Below are 14756 nucleotides of genomic sequence, written 5' to 3'. Positions count from 1 at the left end.
AATCATGAAAATCGATCCCTATGATGAATTTTACAAGCTACTGAAGAAGAAGAAGAGTTCCTTCAAATATAATTAATGGTCTTTATGGATCCTAAACTTTCAGCCTGTGACAGTTGTCTCCACAACAGGAACTTCGTTCATCCTTGGTCATGTTCTTCGAGGACTATACTGTAGTACTTCAGCTTGTTTTGAAGAAAACAGAGCCATGCGATTGAGCCTGCACGGTTTATACAGGAGATAGTCCTAATGTAGGAGAGCATTCGACATGATCTTTAATCGCGGAAGACGATCTCTACATAGATAACTATAAGCATCAGTCTTAATGTATGAAACAGTACTAGTTGGTAAAAGCTTCATAAATTCAACCTTCTTCAGCATTTCCCCCACCTTGGCAAAATAGAACACTGAAAGGTGAATGAACTAAACATGTTAACCATGACACCAGGTACAGAACATTCGAGCAAGGAAACGACATCTGAAAATCCATTTTATCATTCTGACACATTACCGGTGAGACACGATAACGATTAACGAGTGTTGGATATTATACCAGAATACAGAGAACCAAGAAAAGACTAGAGCGAATCGGAGTAGAAGAACAAGCAACCTTGAAATGAAATAAAATTTCAATTTTACATTAATTTCCTAAATATACCATTTTTGGCTTCAAGATTATGTGGAATCTTATCCTCAACTAAAAATCTTGCTTGCATCCTTCTCTCAGAAAAAAAATGTACAAAATTTCAAAATGTTTTAGGGACTAAATGAGCAACTCGGTATGGTTAAATAAACATTATATTATTAATAGAAAAAAAGTACAATTTTTATTATGTAACTCGCATGTTTTCAATTTCTGGTCATGATATCAATCAATTTACGAATAATGATTTTATTTTTTTTTGGCATACTCAATTTGAAATTAAAAAAAAAAACATCAATTTATTTGTCTACTCGACGAGTAGACGATATATGAGGTTATTCTTTCCTTTAGTGGTACATTAATATGAAGTGGCAAAAATGGTGTTGCCCCTTGATGAAATTTGAAATTCGTAAGTCAAAATTTTGTTCAAAACATATGAAACTCTGCCACCCCAAAGGAAGCAGAATGCCGAAATTACATGATCATTCCGTTTTGTATAAACTTTAATGTGGTACTCATTAATTAATCTGACGAACGAGCGGATACATATAGGAGACAAATGTTTATTAATTAGTTGGGTGAAATTAATTTTTCCAGCCAATATATAAAAAATAGGACTGGCCTGAGTCGTACACGTGAAATTTAATTTCACCCGTCCAATCAAATCAAAGAGAATTGCCCCAATCATGAATAGATATTACAAAAAGAAATTATGAAAGCATTGATATATTGCATGAACTAGTTTGAGGTGTCACCAACGTGCATGTCTCCTATTCCTACCCCTCGCGACCAGTCCTCATGTGCTCAACATTTCCTCCTTTGCAGTGAACAGAAAGAGTAAATTCATACATTATAATATATGTATGAATTCCGTTCACAGAACGACTTAAAATATATAACAGAGTTACGCGTTACTAATAACTATAACTTTCAAACCGTTCTTACAAACAATATCACCGTCCTTCACGCATCTTGAAATTAATTATAAAAATATTTTTGTTTTCCATACCCTAAAAAATTTTATAGAAGAGATGATAAGAAAGAAACTCGAGTACAACAAAAGGGTGCGTGGGTTTCCTTTATTAAGACAACCCATTTGAGTTATGTCGGAGTACTCTACAGACATTATACATCCATTAGTGTCTGTGGCTGACAAAGCTAATTTAACGTTGCTTTCGTTACAGACGAAAACGATCAAGAAAATTCAATTCCCATAAATTACATACTTCCGAAAATTCTCACATGCATTATTATTTTGGTGCTTTAATTCTCTGTGGTCTTCATGCCATTTTAAGATTTATACTCGCCATATTCAACATTTTCGACATCCAAAATTGCGTTAAAAATGAAAAACGAAATATTAATTTGGTCCTTATTTTTTTTTATTAAATGTAATTTGATATATGTAAAAAGAAATATACCGAAAAATTCAAATTAAATGTATTAAATGAGTACAGTGTAGTTAGAGACTAGGAAATGTGTGTCAGATTGGAGGGTTTGTATGCCTATGTTATTGGGGGATGAATCAATTGGCTGGCTTTTCAATTATTATTCTGCTCACTTATATGTTATATCACATCGATACATGATTTAATGTTATAAGCATAATTTTTGACCGAGAAAAAAGAGAACTATAAATAATAATTCAAAATATTTATAATGTAAATTGAGATAATAAAGATACAACTTTGAGATATTTTTAGTATTAAATATGTAATTTAAATTATATAAAACTATTTAATTTATTGTCGAAAAATAATTTGGATCAAACAATTATGAAAATAGATATTACAAAAAATTATTATTTTGACGATAAATTGTGATCCAATTTTAATAACAAAATACGTTACTTTAACAAGTAAAGTTTATTTTGGTACATACGAGTTGATTTTATATGAAATATTAAATAACTTATAATTAAAAGAGAGTGTTTTTAAAAACACATACTGTTTTTCAAAGCTGTTTAACACAGTCAAAAATAAAATTAAAACAAAAAAGTTACGAGACTAAAATTGTTATTTTCTTTTTTAAATTATTTGTTGCGATTGTTCTGCTACGGAGATTCGGCAGAATTTTTGTTATTTATAAATTGCTTCATCGTTTTTAGTAAAAACACATATAGCCAGATGGAAAAGTGACAAAATCATTTATATTCTTAAACCATAAAACAAGTCAAACATGGAAATTGGTTTGTGCATGTAATGTAAAATATTTGAGTTTCGGGCATTCTTTGATCCATTCTATGATGTAAGAAATGCTTTTTTCCTTCTTGTTTTCAGGCTCATGCATAAATTCTTTCCTGCGAAAATGGCGACCAAGTCAAAAAAAATAAAAATAGAAGAAGATAAAATATTCCCAATTTGTCACAATTCTTGAATGAGTCATCGTTAAAGGTATCTGCCCATGCCCATATAAAGAATTATATCAACGTACGGCCAGTACAAATGCACGGTATATAGCAATTAAGATAATCTTGCTCTTGCCCATCAATCAAGAAAAAAAAATCAAATAATCACACATTTCTATAATTATGCAGTGCACAAAGCCATGAAGAAAGATCAATTTCCGTCGCAAGGTACCTTTTTTTTAATACAACATTTTACTTATCAATAAGACATAATTTGATAAGACATGCATGTCCATTGAATATATAAATATATAATTTACTTGTACAATACAAACTACGTACCAACACAAGTAATGTAAATTGTAGTCCGAATTTTGGAACATTCGACAACCGTTTCCGGTTGTCTAGGTCAAATTTGATTCAGAACAATAGCAATGTCCTTCCATATGCAAACACAAAACAAATACTAATATACTTTCTAGCTAGTCTCCCTTTGTTTTGAACTACCATATCTCATCAACTATACATTTTAAAAAAAAAAAGATATTTAACACAAAACTTTTATACATATTATGCATGAATCGCGTGAAAGTAGACGCAAGTCAAAATATTTAATTTGTAAAGATAAAATTAAAAAATAAAAAGATAATTAGAACTTGAGATAAAGGTGGAGGGAGAAATATTATTGAAAATAATAATAATAATAATAATAATAATAATAATAATAATAATAATACATTTATAGTTTTAAGATTGCTACACACTATCTAAACATATGAACTTTTTCTCTGGAAAAAAAAAAAGAAAAGAAATAAAAAAGAACTTTAAAGACCATGTTCGCCAGCTAACTTACCCTTTAGCCCCCCACAAAAAAAAAGATATTTATCTTGTGTGCATATATATATATCCAACATTACTCACAATCATGCAATGCATGTTCGTACGATTCTGTATCAAGATACACAAACTAAATAGGGAAGAGAAAGGTACGTACAGCAGAGCAATTTGCAGTGATCTTCGCTGCGCTTTTAAAATCGGAGTCAAGTTAGAAATTAGTTTGCTTCCTGACAGTGCACTTATGTCTGCCATTTAATATTTTTCCCAACTCCACTCAATCTATATAAGCTTATATCTTCACTTCCATATACAGCAAGCAGACACACAAAGGAGATGGATTGCAAGAAGGAAAGATTTCTGAAAACATGCATGAGAAAGTGTCAAAAAGTGAGTCGAAAAGTGGTGCCTTGTGTTGCCCGTGACACCTGCTGCCAATGCTCGCTGTGGTCTGCACCGGACAACGAAATGGTCGTGCCGAACGACGTCCCAAAGGGACACCTTGTTGTGTATGTAGGTGAATACAACAAGAGACACGTGATCAAGATCAAGTTACTAAGGCACCCGCTCTTCAAGGCGTTGCTAGATCAAGCTCAAGAAATATACGATTTCAGTCCCAACGATTCGAGACTGCATATTCCCTGCGATGAGAACATGTTCCTTAGCGTTGTCCAGTGCGCGAAATCTCCACCAGAAGGATGCCTACACGTCTGAGAGAGAGAGAGGCCCCGCTTGTCATGTGTTCATTTCCTCATTTAATTTGTTAATGTGGAATAATGCTAGTATGTGCAGCAAGAACCTATTGTACAATATGGCTCGTTAATCATTAATTCTGATGTATTCATTTGCAGCCGGCAGTCTTTCAACTTAGCTTGAGATTTCTAAATGAAGCTGTGTAACTGTAAGATTTTGTTTTATGGTACAATCTAGGCGTCAACCCTTGATTTATATATGATTCATCCCAATTCTTGGGTCACCTACACCATATATCTGCCTCTACTTCTGGTTTTCATATCTATACATTTTTTTTTATCGTTGATATTTTGGAAAAATGAATGTTGATCAAAACCAAAGTCGAATTTGTGCTAAAATAATAACATATTGTATTTGTAATGGTGAAGTTGAAGAATTAAATAAATGGAAAAATAGCGGGGAACTGAAATAAATTTATAATTTTTTTCCAACTGATGAACGATTTTTATGAAATTAGAATAAAACTTTACTATTTATTGATAATTAATCCAATTATAATTAATATGACGAAACTTTCCTCAGTCGAAATTTTGTATGGCCTTCAGACTGTTGTCAAATTATAAAAAAACCTGAAATATATATTTATTTGACAAAAATATATATTTAATATTATATATATAGTATAAGTGGCAGTTCCATTTTCAATGATTTCCTTTATTATATCACTGATTTTATTTAAGTTTGCTTTAAAAAATTATATAATATAAGCTCATAATTAAATTAATTAATGGACTAATATATGATTTTATTAATTAAGATAATTTATTTTTCTGATTTTGAACTATGTATGTACCTTCGCCTGCGTTAAACCCTAACTATGCTTCCTTCGTACCAGTTTAGCTGAGACAGCTTGCTTTCAAAACCCTAATCTACATCTCAATTTATGCGATACCCCAATTTTATCAGCTAAAATCCAGCTCATTTTCGATTCGGCTGATTGAAGAAATGGCGTATATAGCTGCATCGAAAGAATCTCATTTTCAACCAAACCTCTTCAAGCTCTCATCCCCATCTTCGTTCGGAACCTATTCCTTCTTCTGCTCCTCCGCCACCTCTGAAGTTGAAACCCCGGAGCCTGACGTAAATGCACGCGCCGGTGAGCCCTCCTCATCAGATCAAACTGTGGATTCTTCTTCAAGAAACACTACGGCGGCGGCGGCAATTCCATCGAAGCAATCAGAAGGTAAGCGGCAGAAATCCCCCGAAAAAATATAAGATATAGTGTGTAGAATGATGGCTAGTCGGGCGTGGACGACTCGTTTACAGAACTCGATCCAAAACTTAGTTCCGAGTTTAGACCACGAACTAGTTTACAATGTGTTGCACGGCGCCAGGAGTCCGGAACATGCGCTCCAATTCTTTCGCTGGCTTGAAGGACCGGGCCTTTTTCAACATAACAAGGAGACCCATGTAAAAACAATCGAGATTTCAGGCCGAGCGTCGAAGCTCAATCATGCCAGGTGCATTCTATTAGATATGCCGAAAAAAGGTTTGGGATGGGATGAGGATTTATGGGTTTTTCTGATCGATAGTTATGGAAAAGCGGTATAGTTCTGAGAGCGTGAAGTTGTTTCAGAAAATGAATGAGCATGGAGTTGAGCGGACATTGAAGTCTTATGATGCTTTATTTAAGGTAATCATGCGTAGGGGTAGGTATATGATGGCCAAAAGTTTTTATAACAAGATGTTGAATGATGGCATCGAACCCACTAGACACACATTTAATGTTTTGATTTGGGGATTTTTTCTTTCGGAAAAGGTTGAGACCGTGAATAGATTTTTTGAGGGTATGAAGAGCAGGGGTATAATGCCGGACGTGGTCACGTATAATACTTTAATGAATGGGTACTGTCGAATTAAGAACATGGAGGAAGCTGAACGTTATTGTGTGGAGATGAAAGGGAGGAATGTTGAGCCAACAATAGTATCTTATACGACTCTGATTAAGGGGTATGTCTCTGCTGAGCGAGTTGATGACTCATTGAGGTTGCTGGAGGAGATGAAGGGGTTTAAAATTAAGCCGAATACCATCACATACTCAACGTTGCTACCCGGTTTGTGTGACGCAAATAAGATGTCTGAAGCTCGTAGAATTTTGAAAGAGATGATGGATAAGTATGTTGCACCTAAGGATTACTCAATTTTCATGAGACTTATTTCTGATCACTGCAAGGCGGGTGATCTGGATGCTGCTACAGATGTTCTCAAGACTATGATCAGATTGAGTGTTCCTACTGAAGCTGGGCATTATAGTGTTCTGATTGAAAATTGCTGCAGTGCTGGTCAATATGATCAAGCGGTGAAGTTGTTGGATAAGCTGAAGCTCCTTGAAAAAGATATCATCTTGAGACCTCAAAGTACTTTGCATATGGAGCCTAGTGCATATAACCCTCTGATAGAGTATCTTTGCAGCAAGGGTCAGACTGCAAAAGCTGAAACACTTTTGCGGCAGTTGATGAAGTTGGGTGTGCAAGATCCGATTGCCTTGAACAATCTGATTCGAGGGCATGCAAAAGAGGGAACTCCGGAGCCCGCATTTGAACTTTTGAACATCATGGTTAGGAGAAGCATCCTTTCTGAAAAAAGTGCAGATGAATCTCTTATCCAATGCTACTTGGAAAAGAATGAGCCTGCCGATGCAAAAGAGGCTTTGCATAGTATGATTGAGAATGGTCATCTTCCAGATTCATTGTTGTTTAGAACTGTAATTGATAGCTTATTCAAGGATGGACGTGTTCAGACGGCAAGCCGAGTGATGAAAACTATGTTGGAGAAGGGGGTCAAGGATCATGAAGATTTGATCGCTAAGATCTTGGAAGGTCTGCTCTTGAGGGATCATGTTGAGGAGGCCCTTGGAAGAATCGAACTGATTATGCACAGTGGCATCTCACTGGATTATGATAGCCTCTTGTCCATTCTATGTGAGAAAGGAAAGACAATCGCTGCCTTGAAACTGTTAGATTTTGGCTCTCGGAGAGAGACTTCACCATTGATATTTCGAGCTATGAGAAGGTGTTGGATGCTCTTTTATCTGCGGGGAAAACTCTCAATGCATACTCAATCTTGTGTAAGTTTATGGAGAAAGGAGGAGTGAAGGATTGGAATTGCTGCAAAGATTTGGTCAATAGTCTCAATCGAGAAGGGAACACGAAACAGGCAGATATTCTCTCTCGAATGATCATGGGAAAGTCTGAGCAGGCTGATGGCAGGAAAGGTGACAAAAAATCAGCAGTGGCTTACTAATCGAAATAGTTTATGATTTTGCAGCCTATTGGAGATTGGCTCTGACCATAAACTACACACATTTGTTAGCACTGTGCAAGAAACAGTTGAATGAATAGCAAAAGTAGATGGTCTATTACTCTGTTCGAGTGTTGGCTGGTTTTGATTTACTTGTTTCAAATAAGATGACTCTGGGCTGAGCTTCTTTCAATTGATTACCAGGTTCTATATGTTCTCTTTGACTGCTTATCTTACCATAAATTCAGTAATATACCTTCCATTTTATCTTTTGTGCTGCCTTCTTATTTCCGACTTTAAGTTTAATGGGGTACCTAACTGTGCGTAGGCCTGAGGTTGGATCGGAAATTTCGTATGGTTTCAAATTTAAACTGTAATTTTTTTTTTATTGTTTAAATCATATTTTGTGTGTATAAAATGTATAAAAATATGTTTGTATATGGAAAATTTTAGAAGTGAGAAAGGGTGTTAGCCTGGCACGACCATTTGGTGTCTGCACCGTTGTTGGAGGCATTATCAAATTTCACCAGCAAATTATAAATGGGGCTCTTCTAATTGAGTCTAAAAGTGATTGTAAGTTTCCGATTAATGTCATTTTTTAATTAATTTTTGAGTTTGAATTCGAGCTAACAAAATTTAGGTGAACTGTCTCATGCGTGACTACTTCAAATAACGTTAGATCATTTTTTTAATACTGAGGCAGTTGTACACTAAAATTCATTTTTTACTTTTAATTATATTAATATTTGACCAATATATGTGTATGGGTATATTATAATTTGTATTATGTTGTAATATTGAATTTTTTTTATAAAAAAAAATATTACGATCGATTATTGACTTTCTGAAAGATAAGATAAAATTTAACATTTGGTTCGAGTTCGGGCATAATGTGGTACCAGATTCTCTGGTCGTAAGTGGAATGAAATGGAAAGATGTAAGATTTGTTTCACTCCGAGTTTTTCGTTTTACATATGAAAATTCAATGATCGTGTTAATTAAAACGTAGTGTCACAATATGCATTTGTGACAATTTTAAATTTCGGTTCCAACTGAATCACTAGATCTAGTCTAAGCATGACTTGGCACATCAGTTCCATGTTCAATTCTCACTTCTGCGGCCAAAGGTTATGCTAACTTATTGCAAACATGGGACCAGAAAATGACCGGAGAAGCTTCATTCGCCACGCCCACAAGAGCTTACCAGTACCATCCATCTAATGTTGCCCATGTCCGGTAGCAAATGGCGGCTGTGGCTTCGTGTCGCTATGCTTGGATGTCATGTTATTGCATTGATGAGATTTCCTCCTGCAGAATATATTCCAACTCCTCTTCGTTTTGACTAGTTTCTGAAACCTCTCCCTCATGCTCTCACACTCCTTTTCGAGCTCAGAAACACGTTCCCTCACATCGTTTAAGCTCGATCCTCTACCGCGTGAAACGCCCCTCTGGCGACCACCATTGTGGTTCGAATGATCAAGAGCTGAATCTGGGTTGCGGGAGCTGTCGAGATTGTCTGAAACAAAAAACCAACTTGAGATTGAAGTGCGTAGACGCAGTTGTTCAAAGAACAAGACCTGCACGACCACTCTTAGTGGCAGCCTTTCGTTTTGAGCAGCGTGTGTACTCGCCTCCAACGAGAGCTTCTGGCAGTTCATCAATCTACAGGTTTGCTCTCTCTCCGAGTCTGTGAGCCAGGGATGTGCCTAATATTATTGCATTTCGATACGTGTTATTACATCTGAAAAATCAAAATTTCTACAGCTAAATACTATTGTTATTTTGTAAGAGAGAATTCACACAAGTTTACCTTCAGATATATATCGATGGCGCGATAAATCCCATCAGAAACTGGTCTAGCATAATCAGGAATGGCAGCGGCAAGGGACTGGAATTTCTGGAACTTCAGATTCACATCTGATGCAACATCAGCTAGATATGCGTCCACAAGATTAGCCACCATCGTTATAGCTGTCAAAGAATTTACCCCTTCCATCAGTTGGCTTTCTTCCACGATGCTAGGAGATGCAGCAGCTGATGCCTGGTCCATTGACATGAAATGCTCAAGAATCCTCTGGAAACAGTCAATATCGTATAAAGATTCAACAGACGACCCCATGTTCGGAACTAAGAGATCTTCCAGTGCAGCTTGATCTAATTGGACCCCAACCCGTCTCTCCAAATTTTCTCTGCATGACGGACTGCCCTGCAAAGCGATAGCAGTGTGAAGCAACCTGAGAAGAAACCTTGTGTGCACGACTCCTTTCTGGTTTGGAAGTGATTCCACAATTTCTTCAAGAAGTGCCTTTTGATCTGCCTCTGAAGGAATGGAAATCGTTGAACCCGAATTCAAGTTCTTAAAACTTGATTGTCTGTTCATTTGTGGGATGTATCTCTTGGCATAAAACACAAGGGCTCCAACAATATTTTCGGGTTTCATACCTCCTGCTTCAACAGCCTGGATGAAGCGTTTAAACATAGAAAAAGCTAGAAAGGAAACATCCTCGTACCACCAGTCATCACTTGTTGGCTTCGTATCTGTAAAAGTACATATGCCATTCCACAAAACAGCACCAGCAGCTGCTCTTCCAGTCTCGGCCAAGCCAGATACAGGCCAATTGAATAACTTAGGATTTGCACAAGCTGTCGTTGCCAATGAGTTTATGCACCTCGACACAATGTGAAGCTCCTCTGCAAACTGTAGAACTTCTTCACAGGTTTCAAGAGCCCTTATTGTATCAGTCCAATTGCCGAGAACTTCAGCGAGAAAAGCTTCTGTTTGTGCAATGAGATTTCCCTCTCCATACTCTTCAGTCATTTCAAGAAACTCAGCTGCACATCTAAGACATACTACATTCATCGAGGAGAGCTCTAGTTTGACACCATAACAGAATTTGGCAACTAGCTCGAAAGATTTTGCTCCTCCTGGTAACTCACTAAGTTGCAGGACACAAGCGGGTGCATCAGAACTAATTGATTCATCTATACGTCTCTCAAGTAATCCACTCCTTGACAGCAATGGAAACTGTATATTTTGAACTCTTGTAAACTATTGTCGTGTAAACACTGAAGTTTGCAGAATCATCAAGTAAATTGAAGGCCAAAGAAATTCAAATTTTTCGTACCTTATGAAGATGAAAGGACATTTCTCCAATTTCAATGGTGACATCACTTGGGAGGCCGGATGTGCAATTCCTAAAGAGATTGCATGTAAGCTTTATGAAATGGACTAAATTGTTTACCATGACTAAGTTTATAAGGATTTGATAATGGCAGATATAGAACAAAGAATATGTCCAAGAATATATGTAATTGGGCAGTTTCGCATAGATGAACATAACTTGATCAATGTCTACGGATAAATAAATTAGAGAAACAATGGACTCTATAATCTAAGCTGTTGAATACACTAAACTTCAGTTCACTCGATGTGCTTCACTCCCATTGTGAACTGTAATAAAACTGAACGACCTCACGAAACTTGAACAAAACCAAGTACAAGCTTGATAAATTCGGATATTGGCTTGAATTAATTATTTGAAATTGAATTTTTATTCAAGAATGTTCAAGCTAAGAAGAACTTCTTTTCCAATTTCGTCTCAAATATTTAGAATTTATGGTATCGCGTAAAAGCAAAATGAGATTAATGAAATGCTAGCATTAGAGTATTACTCCAACGTTAGATCAAATGGTCTTGGATATGTTCGAGTTATCGTATGGATATTGTCCTATGTGTCAATCCAAGGTACAATCATTAGATTAAGGGTTCACAAAACCCCCCCCCCCCCCCCCAATGGTTAGCATAAATACACACCGGGTAATAGCCCAAGTGGTAGGTTGAAACACAACTCCAAAATTGATTTGGAGCATTGATTACTATGAAGAATAATAATATGACAAATACTCAGCATTCAGCGAGTGCATAATCAAGTAAACCTGTAAAACAATGGAATCCAACAAAATTTCGCTACCTTCTATCAATAAAATTCTGAAAAAACACGCTCTACCGAGCGTCATATTTTCCCCCATTTCCTCTTTCGGTGCTTACCAAGACTGCCCATCGCGGCGAAACGATTCAGCTTTCGAGCCCAGCCTTAGGCACGCCATGAATGAACGTCACTCCTTATTTTTTCCTGAATTTTCAAGAAACACGAGATGGAAACGGAAGACAAAGAAAAGATGACAGATAGTGATGCAAAATATAACAGAAGTGAACTGAAAAAGTGTTGTTTTCTTTCTTTCTTTATTTTGGGAATGGACGTGGCCATGGGAGAGTGAGCCCGAGTCTACAGGAGAATGGAAATGGCGAAAAAATCGGTTGCAGTGCGTGGAGATTATCCAAATATCTTCACTCTCCATCACTTGATATACAGTTTAGATTCGTTGCTTCTGCTCTGTAGACTGTAATTCGAGGCTACATCGAACGTTGCATGAGTGTTAGAAAAGTTTAAATAATATTAATATAATTTAAATTGTTTTTATAACATTTTAGAAAACATCGTACTTGTTCTCAATCAACATGGGATATTGGGAAATAATCAAAATATTTAATTAATAAACCCCAAAGCTTAGATTTGATCATCCAAAACGAACTAAACTGAACGAAACCAATTTTTTTTTTTTTGGTCAACAATTTACGTGTTATTCAACGGAACCGATTAATCTCGTTTGATTTCAAACTCAACAAAATCACATCCTGAACACCTTTAATCCATGCTATAAAAGTTGAGCTTAAACATTGAATATAGTAGTTATTGTATCGACTTCCTTCGAAAGTTTGAATCAGACTAGTGTGCTTGTAGAAGAGATACATTTATTAAGCATGTCTAAATTTTTTTTTCCATGTTAGTATTTATAACTTTTTTATAATTGATGATAGACTGATAGACACACATATTCTCGAAATAAATTGTTGAGTAAAGAAATTAAGTAAAATATATAGCTCTGAAAAATATATATACATATATCATTTCCTATTTAGTCTCTATTTTATCGTATTTTCCCGATTCAATCTCTCGTTTTTTAATTGTCCCAACCTAGTTTTTTATTTTATGTAATTTTTTTTCTCGATTTAGTATTGCCATTAACTGTATAATTAAAATGACGGAAAGTAAGTATACGAAACAAATGATAATTCCCAATGTCCATAGTCGACACTTTGTTTAGTCCAATAAACGAAGGTTTTGAGTGCTTGAGATTTGACCTTTGTGGTGGCATAACCGTGACTGGCATTGTTTCCGTTTCTTGGCTTGCTGAACTAGCTCCTCAAACTTTCAGATTTTGTGAGAACTTTATACCTCAAATCCTTCACAAAACGAGCGAAATTCCTCTCTGATGATCCATCCTCACTCGAGGCATTTTGCAGGGTATTTCTCAATTTCTTGATTTCTTGCCTCAGTTTAAAAGATTTTTCCTCATCCATCAAAGTTCCAATCTTCTCCACAACTTCCTCCCTTGTTATGTTTTTCCCATTACAGAGATTCAATCCAACTTTCCAATCATCCACCACCAACTTCCTGTTAGTGATCTGATCAGTAAACAGCGGGTAACAAATCATCGGAACCCCAAACCATATGCTTTCTAGCACAGAATTCCATCCACAATGCGTCAAGAATCCTCCAATCCCCGGATTCGACAGCACCTGCCACTGCTTGCACCATGGCACGATCACACCTTGATCTTTAACACGATCTTGGAATCCATCAGGCAGCATTCCATCCTCGTCCGAACCCACGATTCCTGGCCGAAGAACCCAAATAAAATTCACCCCGCTAAGCAAAATCCCCCCAGCTATTTCAAGAATCACATTTTTCTCAGTCGTTGCAAGGCTGCCAAATGAAACATACAAAACTGATCCAGGAGCCTTCGTATTCAGCCATTCCGTACAGTCAAGTTCTGGCAACAAGCTTCGGGGAACCAAAACTTTCAGTAAGTCCAGGGGAAAAAGAGGCCCGATGGCGTAAAACGGCTGTTTCTTCTGTAAAACTGAAACGGCTTCTGCTTCAAGTTCTTCAACAGTGTTGCACAAAATGAAATCTAATCTTTTCACGTCATCGAACGCCCCAAAGATTGCTCTATGTAACAAAGTCAACTCCGACTCTTGCAAATACGACATGAAATCTTTCGTATTGATCGCTCGAATTCCAGGTACGTAATCAACTTCTTCCTGCCGGCCGTTTACGGGGACATGGCCGTTTTCCTTCAGAAGCTGCAAGTGATAATACAAAGAGAACACAATTGCCGGTTCGGTCCAGAATGAAACACTAACCATTTCATACTTCTCCGCGATCTCCGGTGCCCAGAAAGAGAAAGTATCAGCAACCAAGAAGTATTCATAATCCCAAGACAAATGCGTCCGCATAATTTCTCCAAGAAATTCATCCACTCTACTTGGAAAATCATTAATATACGATTCCAGAAACTGGTCCAAATTATTAGAACGGTCGAAGTCAACGGGAAAACCATCGCTGATCGTTGCGTAATTGATATCCAGGCCGGATCTCCGAGCTTCCGAAAAGATGTCGATCCCCTTGGTTTGGTCTTGATCACAAGTGGTGATGTGGTGATGAATGAATTCAAGATGAGCAAAAGTGACAGCGAAACCATTGGAAGCAAGCTTCAAAGCTAGGTTTATATAAGGGATTATGTGACCTTGCAGGTGCATTGAAATCATTATGGCATGTGGCTGCTTTTCCTTTCTGGAACTTGCCATTTTTCCTTCTGTAAAATTTGTCTTTGCCGATAAGGCTACACTTCTTGGAGAGACACGACCAGCCCATTGGTGCTCTTTTTAATATATTTGTTATTTCGAACTTTAATTAAATATTTTATGATAAATTGACTTACTGTTGAAATCATGCATTAAATTAATATTATTTTTTATGTTACAAAAAATCACTTTATTTTAAATCAGTACTTTGTTCTGATTAGTGGTTTCAGTTT

At 36.5% G+C, this 14756-nt stretch overlaps 4 protein-coding genes across 5 annotated transcripts; 2 read left to right on the top strand and 2 right to left on the bottom strand.

The window, feature by feature from the left end:
* Positions 1-4153: 4153 nt before the first annotated feature.
* On the top strand, positions 4154-4535 carry LOC140828304 (auxin-induced protein 15A-like). The gene has a single exon (XM_073191293.1). The coding sequence runs from the start codon at positions 4158-4160 to the stop codon at positions 4533-4535; it is 378 nt and encodes a 125-aa protein (XP_073047394.1). The 5' UTR covers positions 4154-4157.
* Positions 4536-5373: 838 nt separating this feature from the next.
* Positions 5374-9226, top strand: LOC140825558 (large ribosomal subunit protein mL102 (rPPR5)-like). The gene is given in 4 exon segments (XM_073187401.1): positions 5374-6118; positions 6120-7542; positions 7545-8018; positions 8974-9226. Coding segments are annotated over 3 exon segments (2295 nt in total). The 5' UTR covers positions 5374-5519; the 3' UTR covers positions 7818-8018; positions 8974-9226.
* LOC140825559 (BTB/POZ domain-containing protein At5g03250-like) lies at positions 9032-13148 on the bottom strand. Of its 2 annotated transcripts, XM_073187403.1 has the most exons (5): positions 13018-13148; positions 11863-11947; positions 10940-11009; positions 9625-10839; positions 9032-9520 (listed from the first exon to the last, which is right to left on the bottom strand). In XM_073187403.1, exons 2-5 carry the CDS (start codon positions 11919-11921, stop codon positions 9032-9034), a joined length of 1833 nt encoding a protein of 610 aa, XP_073043504.1. In that variant the 5' UTR covers positions 11922-11947; positions 13018-13148. The 2 variants fall into 2 exon arrangements, with proteins under 2 accessions (XP_073043504.1, XP_073043505.1); XM_073187404.1 differs by lacking the exons at positions 11863-11947; positions 13018-13148 and adding an exon at positions 11786-11806.
* On the bottom strand, positions 12930-14585 carry LOC140825560 (UDP-glycosyltransferase 86A1-like). The gene has a single exon (XM_073187405.1). It carries the CDS (start codon positions 14524-14526, stop codon positions 13072-13074), a length of 1455 nt encoding a protein of 484 aa, XP_073043506.1. The 5' UTR covers positions 14527-14585; the 3' UTR covers positions 12930-13071.
* Between the last annotated feature and the right edge of the window lie 171 nt (positions 14586-14756).

This window comes from Primulina eburnea, chromosome 3 (genome assembly GCF_022965805.1).
Source record: "Primulina eburnea isolate SZY01 chromosome 3, ASM2296580v1, whole genome shotgun sequence".
NCBI classification, from domain to species: Eukaryota; Viridiplantae; Streptophyta; class Magnoliopsida; order Lamiales; family Gesneriaceae; genus Primulina; species Primulina eburnea.
The sequence above is the reverse complement of the archived record's forward strand: the minus strand, read 5'-3'. Positions and strand labels throughout refer to the sequence as shown.